The sequence below is a fragment of the Lissotriton vulgaris genome, chromosome 1_1 (genome assembly GCF_964263255.1).
Source record: "Lissotriton vulgaris chromosome 1_1, aLisVul1.2, whole genome shotgun sequence".
NCBI lineage: Eukaryota > Metazoa > Chordata > Amphibia > Caudata > Salamandridae > Lissotriton > Lissotriton vulgaris.
In genome coordinates, this window is record NC_141685.1 from 459,906,240 (window position 1) to 459,926,756 (window position 20,517).

At 43.6% G+C, this 20,517-nt stretch overlaps 1 protein-coding gene across 1 annotated transcript in view; it reads left to right on the forward strand.

Moving 5' to 3' along the window:
• The window catches only part of LEPR (leptin receptor), a 422,515-nt gene that overhangs the window by 18,758 nt on the left and 383,240 nt on the right, over positions 1–20,517 (forward strand). Inside the window, exon 2 of the mRNA XM_086925355.1 lies at positions 18,917–19,062. Coding sequence (XP_086781481.1) covers positions 18,917–19,062 — 146 coding nt within the window. The remainder of the gene's footprint in view (positions 1–18,916; positions 19,063–20,517) is intronic.

The window sequence follows — 20,517 nt, forward strand, 5'->3', positions numbered from 1 at the left end:
AAAGCTCTGTTGTAGTCTGCAATAGCGTTTAGTTTTACTGCATTGCCTCAAAATTTCTTGATTGTATTTATCAATGTCCCGTAAGATAAACCTGCACCCTTTGCCTGCTTTTTTAATCACCTTCTCAATGTGAGGTGATAAAGTCATCTCAATCTTTTTGATGCTGTTTTGGCTGCCCCTGAAGCAAATCTGCGTCACTCCTTGTTGGGAAAATCTATCCACGGAAAAACAAAGGCAGAAGTTTAAAGTAGGAAATTGCCTGATATACTGTCCATACTATCAATATCAATCAAGGAGAATTTGGCCTAAATAAATCTGTGCTTATTTTAGTATAACACAGGAAGATGATGGACAGGGCGCTGAAACTTATCAGACACTCACCCCCAGTCAGAGACGTGGGTTGAATTCATCATCGTTCTTTCCTCACTTCGCCACCCCAGTTCAGACACAGCAATATGCAAATCAGTCTTGACCCTGTGCCTCATTGGAACAGTCCAGCCTGAACTGCCAAGCCATATCTTCCCTGAACCAGAAACAAGCATTGTGGGACCGGGTTCAGGCTAACATCCCTTATCAGCCAGGATATCTTGAATCCAGTGGCAAAGTGAGGAAGGGACCCATGTCTGGGCATACCCTGCCAACTTGGGGCAAACAAAGCAAACGCAAGGAGATGATGGACGGTGCGCTGAAACTTTTCAGACACTCATCCCCAGTCAGAGATCTGGGTTAAATCCATAATTGTTCTTTAGCTCACTTCGCCACCCCAGTTTAGACATAGCTATATGCAAATCAGTCTTGACCCTTTCCGTCATGGGAACAGTCCAGCCCGAGCTGTCAAGCCATGTCTTCCCTGGACCGTAAACAAGCATCCTGGGACTGGTTTCGGGCTAACAGCCCTCATCAGCCAGGCTAGTTTGAATCCAGTGGCAAAGTGAGGAAGGGACCCACATCTGGGCATACCCTGCCAACTTAGGGCAAACAAAGCAAACACAAGGAGATGATGGACGGTGCGCTGAAACTTTTCAGACACTCACCCCCAGTCAGAGATCTGGGTTGAATTCGTCATGGCTATATTTTAGTATAGCCATCCTAGAAATGTGATTGATGCGTTATCATCCTTGGTAGGACCATCAGAAACATACTTCGGAAACCGATCAGGAACCATAGCTCTGACTCCCCTTGATGGCTTGACACAGCTTGTTCACAGGCCACTAGAATGTTATGGTGGGCACTGAATAGAAGCTCTAGATATAGAGATGAAACAGCAAGTTGTAAAACAGACTATAATCCATCCTTCAACCGAGAAAATCCAAATTAAGAGAGTAACCTTGGGAAAGATTGCCATCTCTTGCACTTCTAAATATGCTAGGCATTGCTAGAAGGTTGTAAAATCTGATAAATTAAATAATGTTCAGGTATCAGCACTGGGAATACATATTATCGCAGTGGGTGACCCAATTTAAAAAGTTATATCCTTCTTTGAGTTTAGAGGAGCAGACCCCAAAGGGCTATTCTGAAAGATTGTCTGCAAGCATTAAGAACCCCAGGACCTAACTGAGTGCCGATTGATTAATAGAAATCTAACATCAATTTCTGGGCACCGATAATTGCAAACAACATTCTGATTGCAGGAGTGTATTACCCATTTCATAGCATTCTGCTATAATTGGCTTGTCATGGGTAGATAAGTCAAAAGGTTTGCCTGAAGTTCAGTATGGATTCAGGGAAAAACTCAATTTGCATATAATAGTGAGTAAATAGCAAAGGTAGTCCTATGTGAACCATTCCAAGCTCTGTGAGCTTTTTACCAACACAGGCCTGGATCGTCATATGGTAATTTTCCTTCAGGCATTACACATGAATGTATTGGCTTCCATCAGATATGGAGAACAGGGCACTGTACTAAATCATTTAAATTGTATTGTGGTGTCTCCCAGGGATGTGACCAATAAACAACAGAGGGTCCCTGAAATCTCAATGAGGAGGAAGAGAGCAGGGAAATCCACAAGTAAAGCAACAAAATCTTCCTCCTACGAGAATAATATTATGGGTGATTCATCCCAACCACATAGGTAGTTGTCCCGCAGATTTTAGAACATCACAACATTTATTGTTTCATATTTTATTGGTATCAAAAGGGTAAGATAATCACATATATACACATTGAAAAATTAATGACTTATCTCCAGAGAATGCTAGTAATTCACAGGCAGAGGCCCATAGTTAAAAAACCAAAAATGAAATTGGGAACACTACATATAAAACAAAAACATTTAGTGAATAACAGTAGTTCAAACGCAAGAAAAACACATAATACAATAATCCAGTTTACTTTACTGGATTATTGTATTATGTGTTTTTCTTGCGTTTGAACTATGTCATTCACTAAATGTTTTTGTAATTGTAATTACCAATGCACAACTGATATGGCAGGCCTTAGACTCACATCAACCTTTTTACCTCCTGCCTCCTCGGTTCCCATGAAAGTTATCACATTTGAAAAAATTATTTTGAAAAACATTTCTACAGATTAATATATAACATGTTTCACCCTCCTTTAGCATTTCTATGCAGTGACAATTAGGTCTTTAACAACTTAAATGGTTATTAGACCAGCAGAGAACAGAGGAGGGAACTGGTTTATCATGGACATCATTTCTGTTCTACATAAAAATGCACCTCAGGACAGTGATAAGACATTACCATTTGTTATTTAACTTGTGTATACACACAATTCCACATCATACTATATACTGGAGTCAGCTAAAAAAAAAATAGGGTGTGTACCACATCCCATCTACCATGACTAAATTCATCCAAAACAGACGTGCTGGTGCTAGAAGACTAAAGCAGCAAGCCTTTTAATCTGCGTTTGTGCCAGGATGAACACTCATTACAGTCAAAACAGAAAGAAGCCCTAAGCATACTGATGTATTCTGAACTACCCTTCTTCCTCCCCAGTTGTGAGATGGATGAAAAGCCACAGCTTTGATTGCCTGTGCTCTGAAATGTCCAATATTCCTGGCGGTTGTCGTGAGTGCCAGAGTCGTGGCACAAATAGACCCGTTTGTGGTTGCAAAGAGCCCTAAACTTCAGAATTTCTCCTTAATTTCAAACCAAGGGTCCGAGACGAAGGGAGGCACTTCTTGGGGATCAGGAACTCACTCCAGCAGGGGGCCACAGGGCTGTGGTATGCCCAATTGTAGCAGGTCAGTTGTGCAGTTACAGGTAGGCCTCTGAAGGTTGTTGTGTCCCTGTAGCTATGAGCAGGAGGTCTGCCAACTGACTAGCCTGGCATGAAGGGAGCAGGTCCAGTCTTCCTTCACAGTGAGTAGGACATGCCTCAAGCAGCAGGACAGTGCTCTGGGGAACACGCCAAGCCTCAAACAGAAGAGCAGTCCTCTGAGGAACAAGGCGGGCCTCAAGCAGCAGAGCAGTCATGGGGAGCAAGGCAGTTCTTCTTCTGTAGTCCACTCGTCCAAGAGTGTATTGAAGAAGTAGTTCAGGAGGTCACCTGGTGCCAGCCTTTGTAGTTAGGGTAACATCCTGACTATCCCCCATATGGCTTTGGGAGGTTCTTCTCTTCTCATGCCATGGATCCATGTAGTCTGAGGTGAACAAACGATTGGTGTTAGGTCCCTTGGTGTGTGCGCTGGAGCCAGCCCAATGAAATGTAAGTGGTGCAGGGAACAGCTCTATTCCGCCCATCCTGGCAGGATGGCACATCCTGTTAACACCTAGTCCCCCTTTGTCTCACTGTCTAGGAGGAATACACAACGGCCATCTGCCAAGCTATTTATAGTCATGTGACCCTGGACGCAGGCAGCAGGCATCAAATGGTTGGGACAAAAAAAAATGCAAACTTTCTAAAAGTTGTACTTTAAGAATTTTGACTTCAAATCTAACTTTACCGTTTAAGAACATTTTAAATTACAATACAATTGAGTCCAAACTTGACATTCATATGTGCTCCCAATCAAAAGTAAGCACCCAATAAATGTAATACATTTTGGGGGAAGACCACACCAAAGATGACAGGTCTAACAATCAACATCCTACCTATAGCATTAGAATACCACTGTATTGTTACACTCTATCTCATGTGGCGGTCATATTGAATGGCTGTTGTAGAAGGATATATTTCAGTGTATGCCCTTTAATTCCACCACCTACAAAGCATACATCATCTTTGGACTTGTTTTCATACAATCCGTGGCAGTACTGCTTATCTCTGCTATAGCAGTTTGTTCAAGAAATAGGCCCTATTCTCGGCTGTAATATTATCATAGCCCCAAATGTTGCTAGGACACCTCAGACCCCATACACACAGCCACCTAACTGCTACCAAATTCTTTCCAGGCCAATAGCCAGGCTTAATAGTTTTGCCAATGCATATTTCGTCTTGGGATTCAGCTATAAGGATTTTTCCTCCTACTACATTGCAAAGTTACTACTTTTTACCCTGGCAACATGCCACTATGGTCCTTCTTGGACCATCTATATAATGTTTAGTAACTTGGAGTCACTTTGGGTGTCATTGAGGGCAAGCCTAAGAATGATGCAAGGCCATACATTATTACTCAGATTATAACAACTGCCTGCAAAACTTGTGGCTTTGAAACAATGCATTTGCACATAATGCTGTAAAATGCACAGTTTGTTGCAATTTGTTCCCATTAAAAGAGTTATGGTGGAGATGCCCTTACCAGACCCTCAAGAAGGAACTGAATTTGTTTCCTTCCTTGCTAGCATGGCACGGTGGAGGACTATTCAAACTCTACTCAGTTGTGAGGCCAGTAGGCTGCATTGGCTACCATCTAAGGAGGAGCTATGTTCTACCTACATGCAGAACTGCCAATAGCATCCGACTATTAAGGATTAACAACAAATCCCTTTGCCACCCTTTTACTTTTGTTCTTCAAGGATAGTTAATGCGTCCAGGACTCCAGATGTAAGTTTACATGGTACAAATAAACAAAGTAAATTGAGATGGAATCCCAGAAGCATTTAGTGGACAAAGGACATGTATCCTGAAAGTTGACCTAAATTGACAAATTGTAAATGCAAATTAAAACATTACATTACCCAATGCTCCACCAGGCATATCGGCTTTGCTAGTGCATATTCTTTCTTGTGTTTTGAGTATAAGGATTTTTCCTCCCCCTATATTGCAAAGATACTTCCTTTTTCCACAGCAACATGTCACTATAGGTGATTCTTGGAACATCTACATAACATTTAGTAACAAGTAGCCCCATTGTGGTGTCATTGAAGCCAAGCCGAAAAATGACACAAGGCTTTTTTGAATTATTATTTAGAGTTCTTGAAGGGAGGAGTAATGTGGCTGCCGACTGCCATGGCAGCCTAATGATAGGTTTTTGTTGGGCAACAGGGGCAGGGCAGAACAGCAGTTTACCTTAGATCAAGATATCAAACTCTTGATGTATCTCCACCTTACCCACCCAACAGGCCAGTCCAGACGTAGACTAGAAATGGTCAAAATGGACCTTAACACCCTTTGTACCATTAAAGCAGAATGTGTACTATACAGGCTTGAGGCATGTCATTATAAGCAAGGAGAAAAAGCTGGCCTCCCGATAGCAGTACAACTGAAACAAAGGGAAGCCTTGACCCCCACCACTACCACATACAGTTCTGGAGGGCAAATGCTCACAGACCTTCAGGTAATTGCCAATATGTTTGCAGATTACTATACGGAACTGTAAGGAACACAATGACTTCAAAGGACGTGCGTTCTTTAACAGACTAATGCTAGTGAGCCTTAATGACAAAGGAAGGGCCCCCCTAACGGGTGATAGTATGAAGGTGGAGATAACACAGGCGATATCCAGCCTCCCATATAACAAAGCTCCAGAGAAAGAAGGCTTCCACAATGAATTTTACCATTGGGTACAATCAGAAGGATAGGATTGCCTACACAAAGCCTACAAGGAGGCTGGAAGAAAGGCAGGTTCACCTCCCTCTCAAACAGGGAACTTACAATAGTTCTTATGAAACCTGGAAACACTTGCTGCACTACCGCACAATTTCTCTATTGTATGCTCACACAAAAATATTGGCATCAATTCTGGCCAAGCAACTCAAGCATGTGATCCCCAAGCTTCTGCATTGCTGACAAGTGGGTTTTTTACTGTGCAGGACCCCCCGCATCGACATCTGTACATTGACCCACATACTGTGACTTTCCAAGGACTCACAGGAAAACCATGTGGCTCTCTCCCTGGATGCCAAGAAGCCCTTTCATCGGATCAAAGGGACCTATCTATTCCATATTCTCTGGAGGCTGGGGCTTGCAGCTGACATCATCAACAAGGTCCTGTGGCTCTATGAGGCACTACCGCTCAGGTTAACCTCATGAGTTTTCTTTAACCCCTTCGATGCTGATGACGAGCTCAGCTCGTCATCAGCCACGGTGGTCGTGTGCTGATGACGAGCTGAGCTCGTCATGTAACGCGGCTTTTGCAAAAAATCCGCGTAGCGCAAAAATAATACCCGCACGCATGTGGTTAAATAACATTACCCGGTTCATAGAAGGACCAGACAGGGATGCCCCCTCTCTCCCCTCTTATTTCTTGTGGCTCCATAGTCCTTAGCTGCCACCATACATAAACACCCATGGATAGCAAATATACCCAAACCTGCGGGTGCCTCCAAAATTATATTCTATGCAGGTGACATATTACTTACACTCACTGACCTCCCCACCTCCCTAACGACGCTCACATCTTCCATCTCAGAATTTTCAACTATCTCCAGTTGCGATATTAACTGGGACAAGATCGACACCCTGACGCTCTCCCAGATTACTATGAGGGGAGCCCTCCTGGTTTATAAATTTTATTGGAACAAATACCAGCTGAAGTATCAGAGGGTGTGTGTCAAAAGAGGTCTGGAAAGGATAGTATCAGACAATTTTGACCTACTTATAACCAAGTTAAAAGCGGAATATGCAAAATCTCTTGCTATCGGGACTGGTGCAGGCATTGAAAATTGTGAAAGCACCTCATTCCACCTATATCCTGGGCATGCATCAACTCCCAGTCAAAACTTTGCCCCTGAGGGAAATTGGCAGGGATATAAATCCTTCATCTAGGGATCCCTGTGGCCCAGTTTGAAATTGACAAAACTGATTGGCCATTGCCGCTGCAGTGGTCTGAGCCTGCCATGCATGGAGCACTATCACATGGCACTCCACCTGCAACAGTTGGTGTATATGAGCCTAGGCAGGACGATACCCCGCTGTGGGTCTCTATTGAAAGAGAGGTCTGGATAGAGTCACCAAATGCTGTAAAATACCCATTCCCACTCCTCACATACTACCAATTCAATCATACAGATGATGTGTAAGGTCTGGCCTACTACCCACAGACTTCCCCGGAGGAAAGCCTGACTTTTTTGGCACAATAACCAACATTCAAGTGGGGTGATGAAATATCCTGTGGAAAACGTGACAATGGGCGGGTATGCTTACTTTAGATCAACTGCTAATTTCAGGTACGGATGGCAACACCTTTGAGACATCAGTATCTTTGGTGCAACTCTTTCAGTGTCTGGTTCACAAAGGGTCTTATGACTAGTAAAGTTACGAATGCAGAGTTTCCACACTCATGGCGGAATCTCTGCCGTGAGCATTGGAGTGTGCCGCGAGTAAGGAGACAAAGCACTTGTAACTTTACGAGTCGTAAGTCCCTTTGTGAATCGAACCCTCAGTTAACATCTGAGTCTGTGTTCTGTGGATGCTCGGGTACAGTTTAATGAGCATGGACTCTCCTCCGTAAATACCCGGACAGTGACTTTCTCACACTCTGCATAAAGCAATTTTACATTCTAAAGAACATGCCCAGTAATGCATTTTCAAAAAAATACCGTCATGTTTTGTTGTGTCCTGGCAATGCACCGCTCCCTTAAGGTCCATTTTGAACATTTCATAGGTTTCATTATATAGCAACAGTAAGGCTGACTTGTTCAGTGTGCTTTATGAATAAACTGAGTTTACTAGAATTCTCTTGTAACAATTATTGCTATAAAAAAGTAAATAATAGGCGGATACCAAGAAATAGATGCTTAATTTTAGTTCAGGGTAGCTATAGCAACCAATACAGCAATACAGGGCAACATAATGAAGAGTATAAAGTTTACATCTGCAAACAATCTGTCTGCAATAAAGCTAAGGTTACCAAGCTTTATTAAAAGGAATATTTCATGCTCCTCTGCTTACATTCAATGCTATATTACTCTTTATTTACGAAACTAAATAAACTTCTTTTCAAAGACTGCAATTACTTTAAGCCCTAATTGGATAATGAACTGATGCCTGAATGTATTTTCATGCTGAACTATCAAGTTCAGACGCTTTGTTGAGTTATAAAGTAAATCTTATCTTTGTGCTGTTTGGGGTAAATGTTGTATCTTTGTTTATTACCTCGAATCTCTGATGTGCTAAAAGACGCACATGAATTCTGTATTGTGTGGGTTTTAAAAGCTCTGCATCAATTTATCATATCATTTTTCAATTCAGAGCATAATAATATAACTTGCTTTCTAACCTATTGAATGATCCACAGTCAAATAAATGCACGCTTTCAGTTAGCTCTGCAGTGCAGCCTGAAGGTTATAATATTTCAGTTTTGCTAGCTAAAACAATGCATGAGGAAGCATATTTATCTTGGTGTGCTGCTTTGTGGAATATGGAACAATTAATGGACTCTATTTTTGTTCTGTACTTAGCAGTGATAGAACGGCCTTCCTGTGACTATCAACTGATTTCCTCTGTTGGTTTTTCTCATTTACCTCAGCCCCTTGCTTGAATGAGAATACACATTTTCTGTTTTGCCTTAATTGTCTCCTTAACCGGAGTCCTACCGTAATCACTACTTTACCATTCATACCTCGTAGGACAGGAAGCACTTCCAAGGACGGACACCTGGTAATTGAAACACATTTTTTGTACACGTGGAACATCATTTTTGTGTTCAGTTAGAACTGCTAAGATTGTAAAAATGCTTTGATTGTTAAAAACATCGCTTTAGGTTTTGTGTAGCCAAAGAAATTTGTTTAGAACACATAAACGGAGAGTGGGTCTAGGGTCAGCCAGTACAGTCATTGGCTGCTTTGGGTCAACATCCTACAGGCTGTGTTTTGAGGCTATCCCCCAGATTCATCAAAGTGCCGTTTTGCGAGTCCTTAATAGCGATTATTAAGGAATCGCTATTATAGACTCGCAAAACGGGATGCATGTAGAAATCGCAATATTTCTTGCGATTTCTACTGCTTCCTTATTTGCGATTCGGTAATTGCTAATCGCAAATAAGGAATGGCTTTCCCATTCATTTCTATGGGCCTAGAGGCCCATAGGAATGAATGGGGAGTCATTCCTTATTTGCGATTAGCAATTAGCGAATCGCAAATAAGGAAGCGATTTCATTTCAAGGGTGCCAGGGTGTCCAAAGGACACCCTGTAGAACCCCTGAAATGCAAATGTACACTGGTGTTGCGCACACACATGTCCAAAGGACATGTGTGTGTGTAAAATACAACTTAGAAAAATGCACTAAAGTGCATTTTTCTAAGTTTTCGCTATTTACCACGAAGTTACGCTTCGCAGTAAATAGCGGCCCCATATTGCGAATTCGCAATTTTCAAAAGGTTCATGAATAGCATTTAAGGAATCTCTAATTGAGATTCCTTAAATGCGATTTTTCGCAATTTAGCGGTTTCTATAATTGCGATTTTTGCATTTGGGATGATGAATCCCAAATGCAAAAATAGCGCTCGCAAAGGGCCAGATTCTCAGAATCTGGCCCTTTGCGAGCCGATTTCAGCTTGATGAATCTGGCTGTATGTTGTCAAATCTTGGGTCAGCCCAGAAGAGTATTATTCTGTTAGTGCCATTCTTCTGCTTCTTATTTACAAACCCATTGTGCCACTGATGTATTACTTATTTAGATGCACCCGTGGCGCAGTGTGCCTGACTATATTTACCTTGCGTTGCTTTTCATGGCCTGGTAATTAATGGTCTCATTCATGCATTACTCTGCATGAAAGGGGTGCTCCTTGGGAGTTGCTGTGGGTGGTCCCATGTAACACTCATAGAACCTTATACAATCCCAGATTTACAAGCTTCCTAAACTCGGGATCGTGTCAGATTCCTCAGTCCCCAGGGACGGTGTAAGGGAGGCGCAACAAAGAAAAATGCCTTTATTTCTCCTCGTTTTTCTTTTTTCTATGTGTGCCGCATTCACACAGGAAGGGATCCCCTACAGTACGGACATTCTTGCGCTATGGCACAAGGAAGCCTCCGTTGGCGCATGGCAGCCCATTGTGCTTCAGTGCACGGGAAAAGGACATATCTTGTAGATGTGGCGCATTCCTGGTCTTTTCTTTTGATACATGACTGCGCAGCAGGAAGGCCTGCTGCGCTGCAGTGTGCCATAATTTTTTTAATGAGGCTGTTTGTATGTAATATGGTTCATTGTTTATGTCACTAACAGGGTACACCCATTGAAGGTGCATATGGGCAGATATTGACTGAGCCATTTTCATAAAATATGACTCTAGGCGTTCAGGGGAATGGGTACTTTCCCTGGGAATAAACAATCACCACAGGTAAAAAGTAGCAAAATAAGGAATAAAAAATCCTTGCAGAAAAAGATTAATGTAATAGGTATTTATGTCACAAGTTAGAAACAGCACAGTAGACCTGTGTCATCTTCCAGATCCCTGGGTTTTAAAACACCCATTTTATGACTCAGTACGGCACCTTTATAATCAGCTTCATGTCTAAGTTGCCCCCCGTAAGAACACAACTGTTGTTCATATATTCACATCAACAACAATTTCATTACCAAACAAGCCCTTGTGAAGAAGTGCTCAATTTCCTGATACAAATTAGAGAGTCAGTGCATGAGAGTGAAATTATTTTTCTTGCAAGTTTTTCCAGAAAACACTGTTCTTTTGTAGGTTCATCTGTCAAAAAGTAGATTTTTAGGTACTTTGGGCCAGTGATACAATGTTTCTTTTTAGGTCACAAATGCCATTTTCGACCGGAAAAAACATTTTTCTAAGTACAAAGCCTTATTTTGCAATTTGACAACCTATTACCGAATCGCAAACCGGTTTACGATTCAGTATTAGGAAGGTGCATGGTAAGGGCGTTCCTTCTTAATAGCAATGTGCAGTGGTATGTGTGAATGTTTTGTGAACAAAATGCAATCACAAGACATTCGCATTTTAGTGCCTACTTCAAGTAGGTGGTAACCCATGTGCAAATGAGAAGGGGTCATCAAGGAATCCCTTCCCCTTCGTGAACGATTGTAAAAACATTTTTGATGAGCAGGCAGTGGTCCAACGGACCACTGTTTGCTCTTAAAAAAGGTAAAGAAAACTTAACATTTTTCATTTTGGAAAGATTCCAATTTTTCGTCAAGGAAAATGGGCTGCATTTTATCATAAACTATTCTTTATTTAAAAGCAATCACAGACTTGGTGGTCTGCTGACCCCCAGCAGGACACCATCGCTGTGATTTTTGCGATTCCCATTGGGTCGCAAACCAAGACCTACCGCATGAATATTAATGAGGGAGTTTTTTTTTGCGACCCACTGTGAATTTCTAAATGTGGGAAACACACATTTGCACATTGATATTTGCGATTACCTATTAGTGAATCGCAAATATTCACTATTAGGAAATTGCAAACACAAAACTATGTACATCTGGCCCTTTCTTTCTTCCACAGAACAACTTCATGAAGTTGAAGCGTTTGGGCTAGGTCTTAATTATTTAAATAGACCTTATTAAAATACAGTTGTCGTAAAGTTTATAGACAAAAGAGCATCTAATGAGCACTGCACCCTGGTGTTTAAGTGGAGGAACATATACTGTAAAAATAAGAAAGCGAGAGGGTTGCCTCCAGTCATAATTTACAAGTACTGTCTGTGTGTAGTTCTATACAAATTTAATATAACTTCTACATTTACAAAAACATCCTGCTGATATGTAGCCTCTTTGCAGCCATATCCCGATGAATATAATTAATATGGCATTTATGACAATCATTAGTCAATTACCCTTAACTATTAATGTAGAGCTGAATTACTAGTTCTCATTATCTTTGTTGAAAAACTTAACATATCACCTACACTTGCAATTTTTTGAAATCAGGTAAATCTGTGTTATATCTAATTCCGAGGTGTCAAAGTTCGAATCAGGTGCAAATCGTCCACTCACTGATTAGCATATTAAAGCAAATTAACAAGGGTAAAGCATGCCTTTTGTCGGGTAATTGGAGGAAGGCACTCAACATTGTGTTTTTCAAGCTTCATAAGATGGTTCTGCTGAAATGTTGCTTCATAAGTCCTCTGTGCTGGTGGCGAAGCCTTAGCAAGGTTGAATCTTTACCTCATCTCCCGACTCTGTTTAAAAAAAATTATTTAAATAAAGCTACCTCAGGGCCTCTGTCCTCAGCAGCAAGATTATCTGTGAGGAAAGGAAGGAAGATAGAAAGGGCTTGATCCTCCAGGTTGAAGTACAAGAAGAAATGTCACACAGATATGTCCACTGGTTCCTGGACCATTTGTGGCGGGAGAATTGATGGAATGAGTTTCCTCAGAAGTTGTAAATTGTGAAACGCCACCACAAGAAGTCGAGCACTCAGTTCATGCAGAAAACCAAAGGTCCTGACATAGAAATTTATTTTTTCGAAGATAAACTAGGCTATATGGAAACTGGGGGCCATATGTACAAGGACTGACACAAAAACTACGTTAGTTAGCAGCAGTTTTCTTACTGCTGTGTACAGCTGAAAACGATCACCAAGTTAGCAGCGCATTTACAAGCAGTTGCAACATTACAATAGCTTCAGGCATCGGCAGCAAAAAGTGCTGCTAACATTAGTGTGATGGCGCTAAAAAACACACGTTAGTCAGCCCAGCTTGAGTTTTGTTTGCCTCTATTGGAAAAAATAGCCTATCAGTCGACCTTCAATAGAAAATAGGCAGAAAATCAATGAAATGCAGAATGGAGCAGCCAGGGCCAAGTGCAGCACACATCAACAACTCCCTCAAGTCACCCAGCATGCAGGATGACCAGGATGAGAACCTGGGTGCCTTGCAGGACCTGTGCCAGGAGCCTGGATGCCTCGCTGGACCTGCGCCTGGAGCCTGGATGCCTCGCTGGACCTGTGTCTGGAGCCTTGATGCCTCGCTGGACCTGTGTCTGGAGCCTGGAGTGGGATGCGGAGGAGCTGTGGAGTCAAGCCTTGGCGGTAGACAATGAGGTGCAGCAAACGTCCCTACCTGGTGGTGAAGTCTTGAGACACTTTGCTGACCTGTGTGAGAAGACCGCCTTGAGCGCCTTGGAGCTGTGAATGGTAGAGGCGCTCCTGCGCAGCAACATAGGGGAGGTCTGCACCACATACTATGATTCAACACTACACCGGGGTGCACGGAGGGGATTACCAACAGTGGGCAGCGCCTCTCTGCATCACAGGTCGGATGATGTTGCGCTGGCCGGACGCTGTGGAGGATGAGGCCCCTGAGCTGCGCCGATCTTGTGCTGGAGTAGCGCTGCAACTTCACGCCTAAGGGGGCCCTGCTTTATCAACTGCATCGGGAGGTTCACCATCGGTATCTGTTCTAACCATGCTTGTTAAATCCCACCTGGCTGAGACTCCTGCTTACTGATAATAGATTTGGAGAGAGAGCAGCGTATTGCGCCACGGTGTCAATGTCCAGGTAAGGTGGACATTGACACCGTGGGACACATAGTGGAAGAGCCCCGAGGGTCGATTCGCCCAAGCCTAGCACCTGTAGATGATGCACCCCCAGTGGTGGCTCATCCACTATGGTGGAAGAGTGTCGCCCCACAGCTTTCAAGCAGTGCAAGAAAAGGAAAAACCATCACATGATGCTAACTTCCTGATGTAATCGTGCTATGTTTCCTTTGCGAGCGGGAAGGTGGGTAGAGCTGCTCCACTCATGGAGTAGGGCAGGGGCGGAGTGGCATGCCCACTCAAGTGCGCAATGACTGTTTGGTCAGCCCACTCAGGCTGGCCAAAGCAATCATGCGCACTGTCCTGTTCTCAATGCAGGCTGCATTACAGCCTGCATGGAGAACATGCCCACCCCTCTAGCCCCTGGCTGAAGCCTTGTCCCGGCGCCAATGACAAATCCCAACACTGTGTAGGACTGTTGTGATTGGCTTAGGGGAGGGAGCCTGACTCAGGTGAGCAGGAGAAACAAAGACACGGGACACAGCCTCGGGGTAATATTTCGCTCATTTAAATATTTACAACACCCGCTCACACACACCCCCATTCCCCATCCAGTGTCCTTTCCGGTGTTTCCCACCTCCCAGCTGTCCAGTCCCCCTGCAGCACTTATCTATGTTGGTCGCTTTGCGGCCAATGCTAGCGGATGTACCACTGATGTGCCAAAGCTATATATGAAGTTACGACACATACCATTACAACGCACTCCATTACAATGCATACGAATACTAGGCATATTGCAACAGTAGGGAAGGTGTTGGATAGCGGAGATGTAAATATTACCATTCCAACTTCAGGTAGTGCCACCCTAAAACTAACGCTTGCACCCTAAAGCAAACCCTGAACCCTGAAATTCATCTTTGAGCCCACAAAACACACCCTAAAAATCATATTTGACCCAAATGCACACCCCAATTTTTATTATTGACCCAAATTTTTAAATTTTATCTCATAATACAACCCAAATTTCATCTTCGATACCCATAACCCATACCCACCCTCTAACTCAAATATCCCATAACTGACCTCACAATGTGTTGTAATTGAATGCAATGTAAATGCACCTGCATTGTTGGGGTTGCGTTGTAAAGACATTACAATGTAATGCCTTTGTTGTAATGGACATCTCCTGTGCCAAAGGCAAGCCATTGGCAGGCTCATTTGTGTCCGTCTGCCCGTGGAATGCGCTCAGCACCAAGCACCCTTCCACTCGGACACTCCATCGCTATGATGCCAGAACCTTCCTCGCCATCAAGCTTGGATGCCAGGTCGCCTGCCAGGACCAACCTCTGTTCCGGACAAGACATCGCCATCACTGATGGCTACTAAATCACCCGCAAGTACCCCCCAGACCGTCCAGGAGGAGGCATTGTCATCACCTACAGATTCACACTCCGACTGACCACGCACTCTAATGACCCAATGATGACCATGATGGAACACCTCAACTTCCAGATCTCCCATCCACCGACAACATCCTACTCGGTGGACTCAAGTTCCACCTGTACAACACCAGTGACCAGAAAACCACCCCCTCCTGGGGAAGCTCAACAACATCAGACGCAAGCAGCTAGTCACCACAGCAAGCCACATAGCAGGACACACGGTTGAGCATGTCTCCTCCATCGGTGGGAACTTCAACTACAGCCACACCACTGGACTCTTCTGGACCGACCATCATTGTATACATCACATCTTCACCATGCTCAGCGTACACCACCGCTATCATCGCCCCCGCAGCTGGATCAAGTCCACCGAAAAACGTCTCGTCAACTCCCTCAACACCACCACTCCGCCAACACTTACAGACAATGACACTGCAGCGCGCAACTGCCAACGATGGATCTCCAACTCCGCCGACACCCTGTCACCTCTCAAGACAGGCACTGCATCAGTACCTTACACCTGCCTTAAGGCAGGCGTAAGGGTGACGCATTGCCACAGGGATAGGCTGGCCCCATGCATTGCTGGAGTTGTGGCATGGTTGTGACACGACTGCCGCAATTCATGAATTTAGCGCACAAAGATACGTCAGGATTCCAGCCTTGTGTGTCATTAGTTGCGACATGGAGGCTGTCCAGTGAATACAGCACATCCATGGTGTCACAAGAAGGAGTAGTGAAAAGTGTTGCCATGCTGTCTTGTCACAGCACTACAATACTTTTCATGACTGAATCCCAGGAATGAGCACTATCTTAATGATGGTGCTCATTCCTGCCCTGCGTTTTGTTGCAGGGCAGCGAAGCACAGCAACATTCCTTGCAGCGCTGTCCAGCACCAAACCTGCTGAAAAGAGGCCCCAAGTGTTATCTCCATTTTTAAGACCAGCTATTTTCTGGTGATAAAAACTGCCTCTCACTGCAGTTAGTGGCAGTTTTTTTGGTCCTCCACAGTTAAGTAATCCCCTTGTAAATATTGCGAAGTAGAGTTAGCAGCCGTTTTTGCACGGGAACGCCTCCCATGCATGTCATTATCGCTAACAGAAGTGTCTATCTGTAGAATGGACGTTTGCGCAGGAAAACTGCCGCTAACAGAGGTTAGCGGCAGCTTGTACATAAGGCAAGAAAAATTGTGCTGCAAAACCGTCGGAACAGTGCCACTAAGGCAGCGTTAACTCCTTGTACACACGCCCCTGGGTTTCTGTTCTAGAATCAAAATACATTTTTGAAAAACGAAGGTTAAGGTGAATAATGCAGAGATTTGAATCATGATTTCTGTTGAAAACAAAACAAATGTAGAACTTGCTTCTCTCACGAAAGGGCATAGGCTTTGACAGAGTCATCAGGACTAATTATTGTGAAGGTACTGTGCAAAAAAGAAACTGTGCTTTAACCTTTTACTGTAGCCATAGATGGAACAGGATCAGCTGAAAGATCTCGCTTTCCCATGCTAAACAAGAATTAGTCACAAGAGAAATCAACCCTGTTGTCAAAGGTGAGGATTTGTTGAGCCTACAGTTTAATTCCCCTTTATCGTTTTTTCAAATAAGGAGTTTTGCTAAGTTTTACTAGAGTGTGATCAACTTGGGGTTTGCCGCTTGCTGCTATAGCAATGGAAATGTGTGCATCCATTTGGAATAGGGGCTATGAATAGTGGAGTGAAATTAAGGGAGTAGCCAGCAAATTTTGATTCATACCTCGAATGCCATTGGGTGAGTGAAGCGAGTAAGTCCTACCAACTCCTGATGAGGTGCCTTAATAACCCTTTCTTTTCATCAATAAGCCTTTCATATATACATCCAACTATCCATCTTTTCATACTTTTCATACTTTCATCCATCCTTTGACCATTCCATCCATCCACCCTTTCATTATTAGTTTTCCATCCATCAAGTCTTCGCTAGCACTTCCAAGCAATTAATGCATCTTTTTACCTATCCATTCATTGAATCATTCTTCTTCATTCATCCACCAATTCACCCTCCTTATATCAATTCAGCAATCCATCCTTCCACGCCTCCATCCAGGCGACCAATCATCCATTCACCTATTCAACCAAACTTTTATCATTACCGCCACTCATGCAAATATTGTTTTATCCTTACATCCATCAGCCCCTTCACCCTAGCATCCATCATTTCATCCTTTTTGCCCTTGCTTCTCGTCACAGTGTCTTCCTTATTTTCATATGCTCTTCATTTCACTCTTCCTTCCAGCCCTCTCTCTCCCTCTTTCTCTCTTTCTTTCCCTCTTTTCCTCTTCATTTCTTTGTTGTAACTGACTTTCCTTGCTTGACCTCTGTTATCAATGTCCCATATTTTTAAGAGCTTTTGCCTGCGGAGTTGCAGACAGGAAAGGCTCACAGCCACGGCCGGCAGTGGGAGTATCTGCAGGGCGGTGACATAGGGAGGGGGAGGGTGGGGGTAGTAATGTATGGATTACGGAGTTTTACAGGTAAGTAAACATTTAAATAAATGAAACGAATTGTGTTGCACGCCCTACATTGCATTTGGGAATGCAGTGCACTCAACGAAATTCGTTTTATTTATTTAAATGTTTACTTACCTGGGAAGCTCCGTAATCCATACATTACTACCCCCCACCCTGCCCTTCCCCCTCCCCACGTCTCCGCCCTGCAGGTACTCCCACTGCCGGCCGCGGCTGAAGGCTCAAAAATAACTGTGTGTGTCAACAACCCCCCTTAAGCTGCAAAAGGGGGGGGGGGCAAAGAGGGGTCATGATGCTAGTGAGTGAAAAAGTGTGAAAGAGGTACTGGGGTCGATCTACATAGTACGAAAAGTGTGTGAAGAACATATATTGTACGGCTATTTGAAAAGAATCTGTTTGTCCTGAGTATTACCCCTCAAGTGAACTACCCTCAACGATGAGAACCAGGAGGACTGCTGGGTGTAAAGTAAGTATACATCTTCCTGGGACCAGTCGCTCTTTCGAGTCGCGATACCACATGAAACCAAGAGAGTCAGTTACATACATGAGGTGAGGGGAGCTAGAAAGATTTAGAGCCTTCTCAGGAACCAACCAGCTCACTATCCTTTGCCTACTTCAAATGTCACAGAAGTGACCTGGCTATCCATGTTCAGGTGTAATGGAATTTAAAGAGTGAAGTATGTCATTCCATAAGGGGCATGAAGCACAGGAGTGTTTGCTGTGTTTATGGGGTTTACAACGAGCAATTCTGGAAAATACTCCTTGCGATTAGAGACAGACTTAATTGTTTGAACCACTTTGATGATCCTGCTGGCAAACAGACTATTTGACAATGGTAGGCACCATTAGGAATAGGAATCATCCCGCATGGAGGGCAGTTTATGGGGTTAAACCCCGCAGATTGGGGAATAACCTTGCAGCCAGATTGTCTGTGTCAAATTATACAAGGAAATTATCCCAATTAGATGTTGGTTACTGTTCCCATTTACCACCTACTTTGACCAGTAGGTAAATGGTATAATCAGGCCCAGCATTTCCACATCTTGAAAATCTAATCTGGGTGCTGGAACACTGGAACACTTGTGATCAGGCAAAGCGGCATTGCACCCTGGGTAAATATTGCATTTGTTCAAATATTTTCACAAAGATTAAATAATGTACATGCAATAAACACAAATACATGTGAATTGTAAACAACAATTACACGAGAAATTACAATACATGTTTTTTAATTTTTTTAGTGAAACCCAACCCTCCGTTATACCTGCAAATGAAAATAACAGAGGAAGGAGAATTGCAACTGTGCTGGTCAGACTCCGAACCAATACCGTATGAACTTCAGTACGAGGTGAAGCAATCTGGAAACATGGCTGGAAACATCTGGCAGGTAATTTCATCATCCGTCCATTGAAAAGGTCAATATGAAGGGCTCTGTTTACTAGCATTTTTCACATGTACATAATGTGGACGGACCTATTAGATTAATAGGGCATGCGAGGGTTACTTCTGCTGCTCACGTGATCTGCAACCACAGCTTCTGAAAAATAGTGGGCTATGTGAAAAGAAGACAACAAAAAATAATAGCAAAGTGGTCTAGTAGCCAGGCCTAAGTTTTGAACAATATTAAATTACACAGGTGATACTAGTTAGACTGAGTTTTCTCTTAAACATTAGAGTGGTTGCAAAGAAGGAGTATACTTTGACCAACAATAAGAACAGGGCCTTTGAAAACGTATTCGCAGTGCACTCGTTCTTCAGTAAATTATGGACTAGATGACTTCCTCAGTGTCTGGCAGGTGGTGCTCCTTTTTGTTTATCAAGGACCCTCAGACTGTCATCCTCACAAAACCAGAAACGTGTCAGGGGCGGCCAAAGGCATGTGCAAGCTGTGCACCTGCACAGGGCCGCCAAACCCCAGGGGCCACCAGGCCAATATATATCCTTAATATAATAATCCTCTAAGAATGGATACATATTTGCGTGGCGGCCCCTGGCAGGGATTTGGTGGCCCCTGGCACTGTTCCACCCCCCCCTCTTCACTGCCCTCCGTGCTCCGCCCCGCCTGGATCCCCACTTACGGGGCCCCCTACCTACGCTCCCTGCTCAGGGCCGCCATGAGCCTAGAGCCGCCCCTGAACGTGTACAATCATTAACACGTAGCCCAGGTGCATGAAAACATAGCACAGACTACCTGACTACTGCATCGTGTGTGAGCTGGTGTAGATGCTTAGAATATGCCCAGGGGGTCGGTCGGACCTTCCCCGCCAATGGCGCTCACCATAAAATGCACTTTCTATACCACTGCTCGTGCGCTCCTAACCATTGCCCCCAAGGAAAGACACCGGGAGCCTCCACATACTCCGTAATGAACTGTAATCATTACTATTCAGCAGCAGACAATTTGTAGGGGATACCTCTGCTTGTACGTGCCAATACATTTCTCATTTAATATTACAGATGGCACAATACAACCCCTTTTGTAATGCCAAAATAAATTGACCAACCAGGTTCACCTCTCTGTATTAACACCTTTTGTGAGGGCACACCCAGAACTGAAGCTGAAAAGTCAAATCTTGATGTCTTTCGAAAACTCCTCCCACCATGACATGTCTTCAAAACTAAAATGGTTAATTTTTGTCTTACGGCACTGTTTCCACTCACTACTCAGTTAATCAACCCAGCCTTGACGTGGATCTATGTTGCTTACCCTCAAACCATCAAACAAGCCATCATTACCTCTAGTATACAGAAATCCTCTGTGGACCTGGAAAATATTTCAAAATACAAACGTATCTATCTTCTATTCTGTGTTGTAAAGGCTCTTTGTACACATTTCACCTGT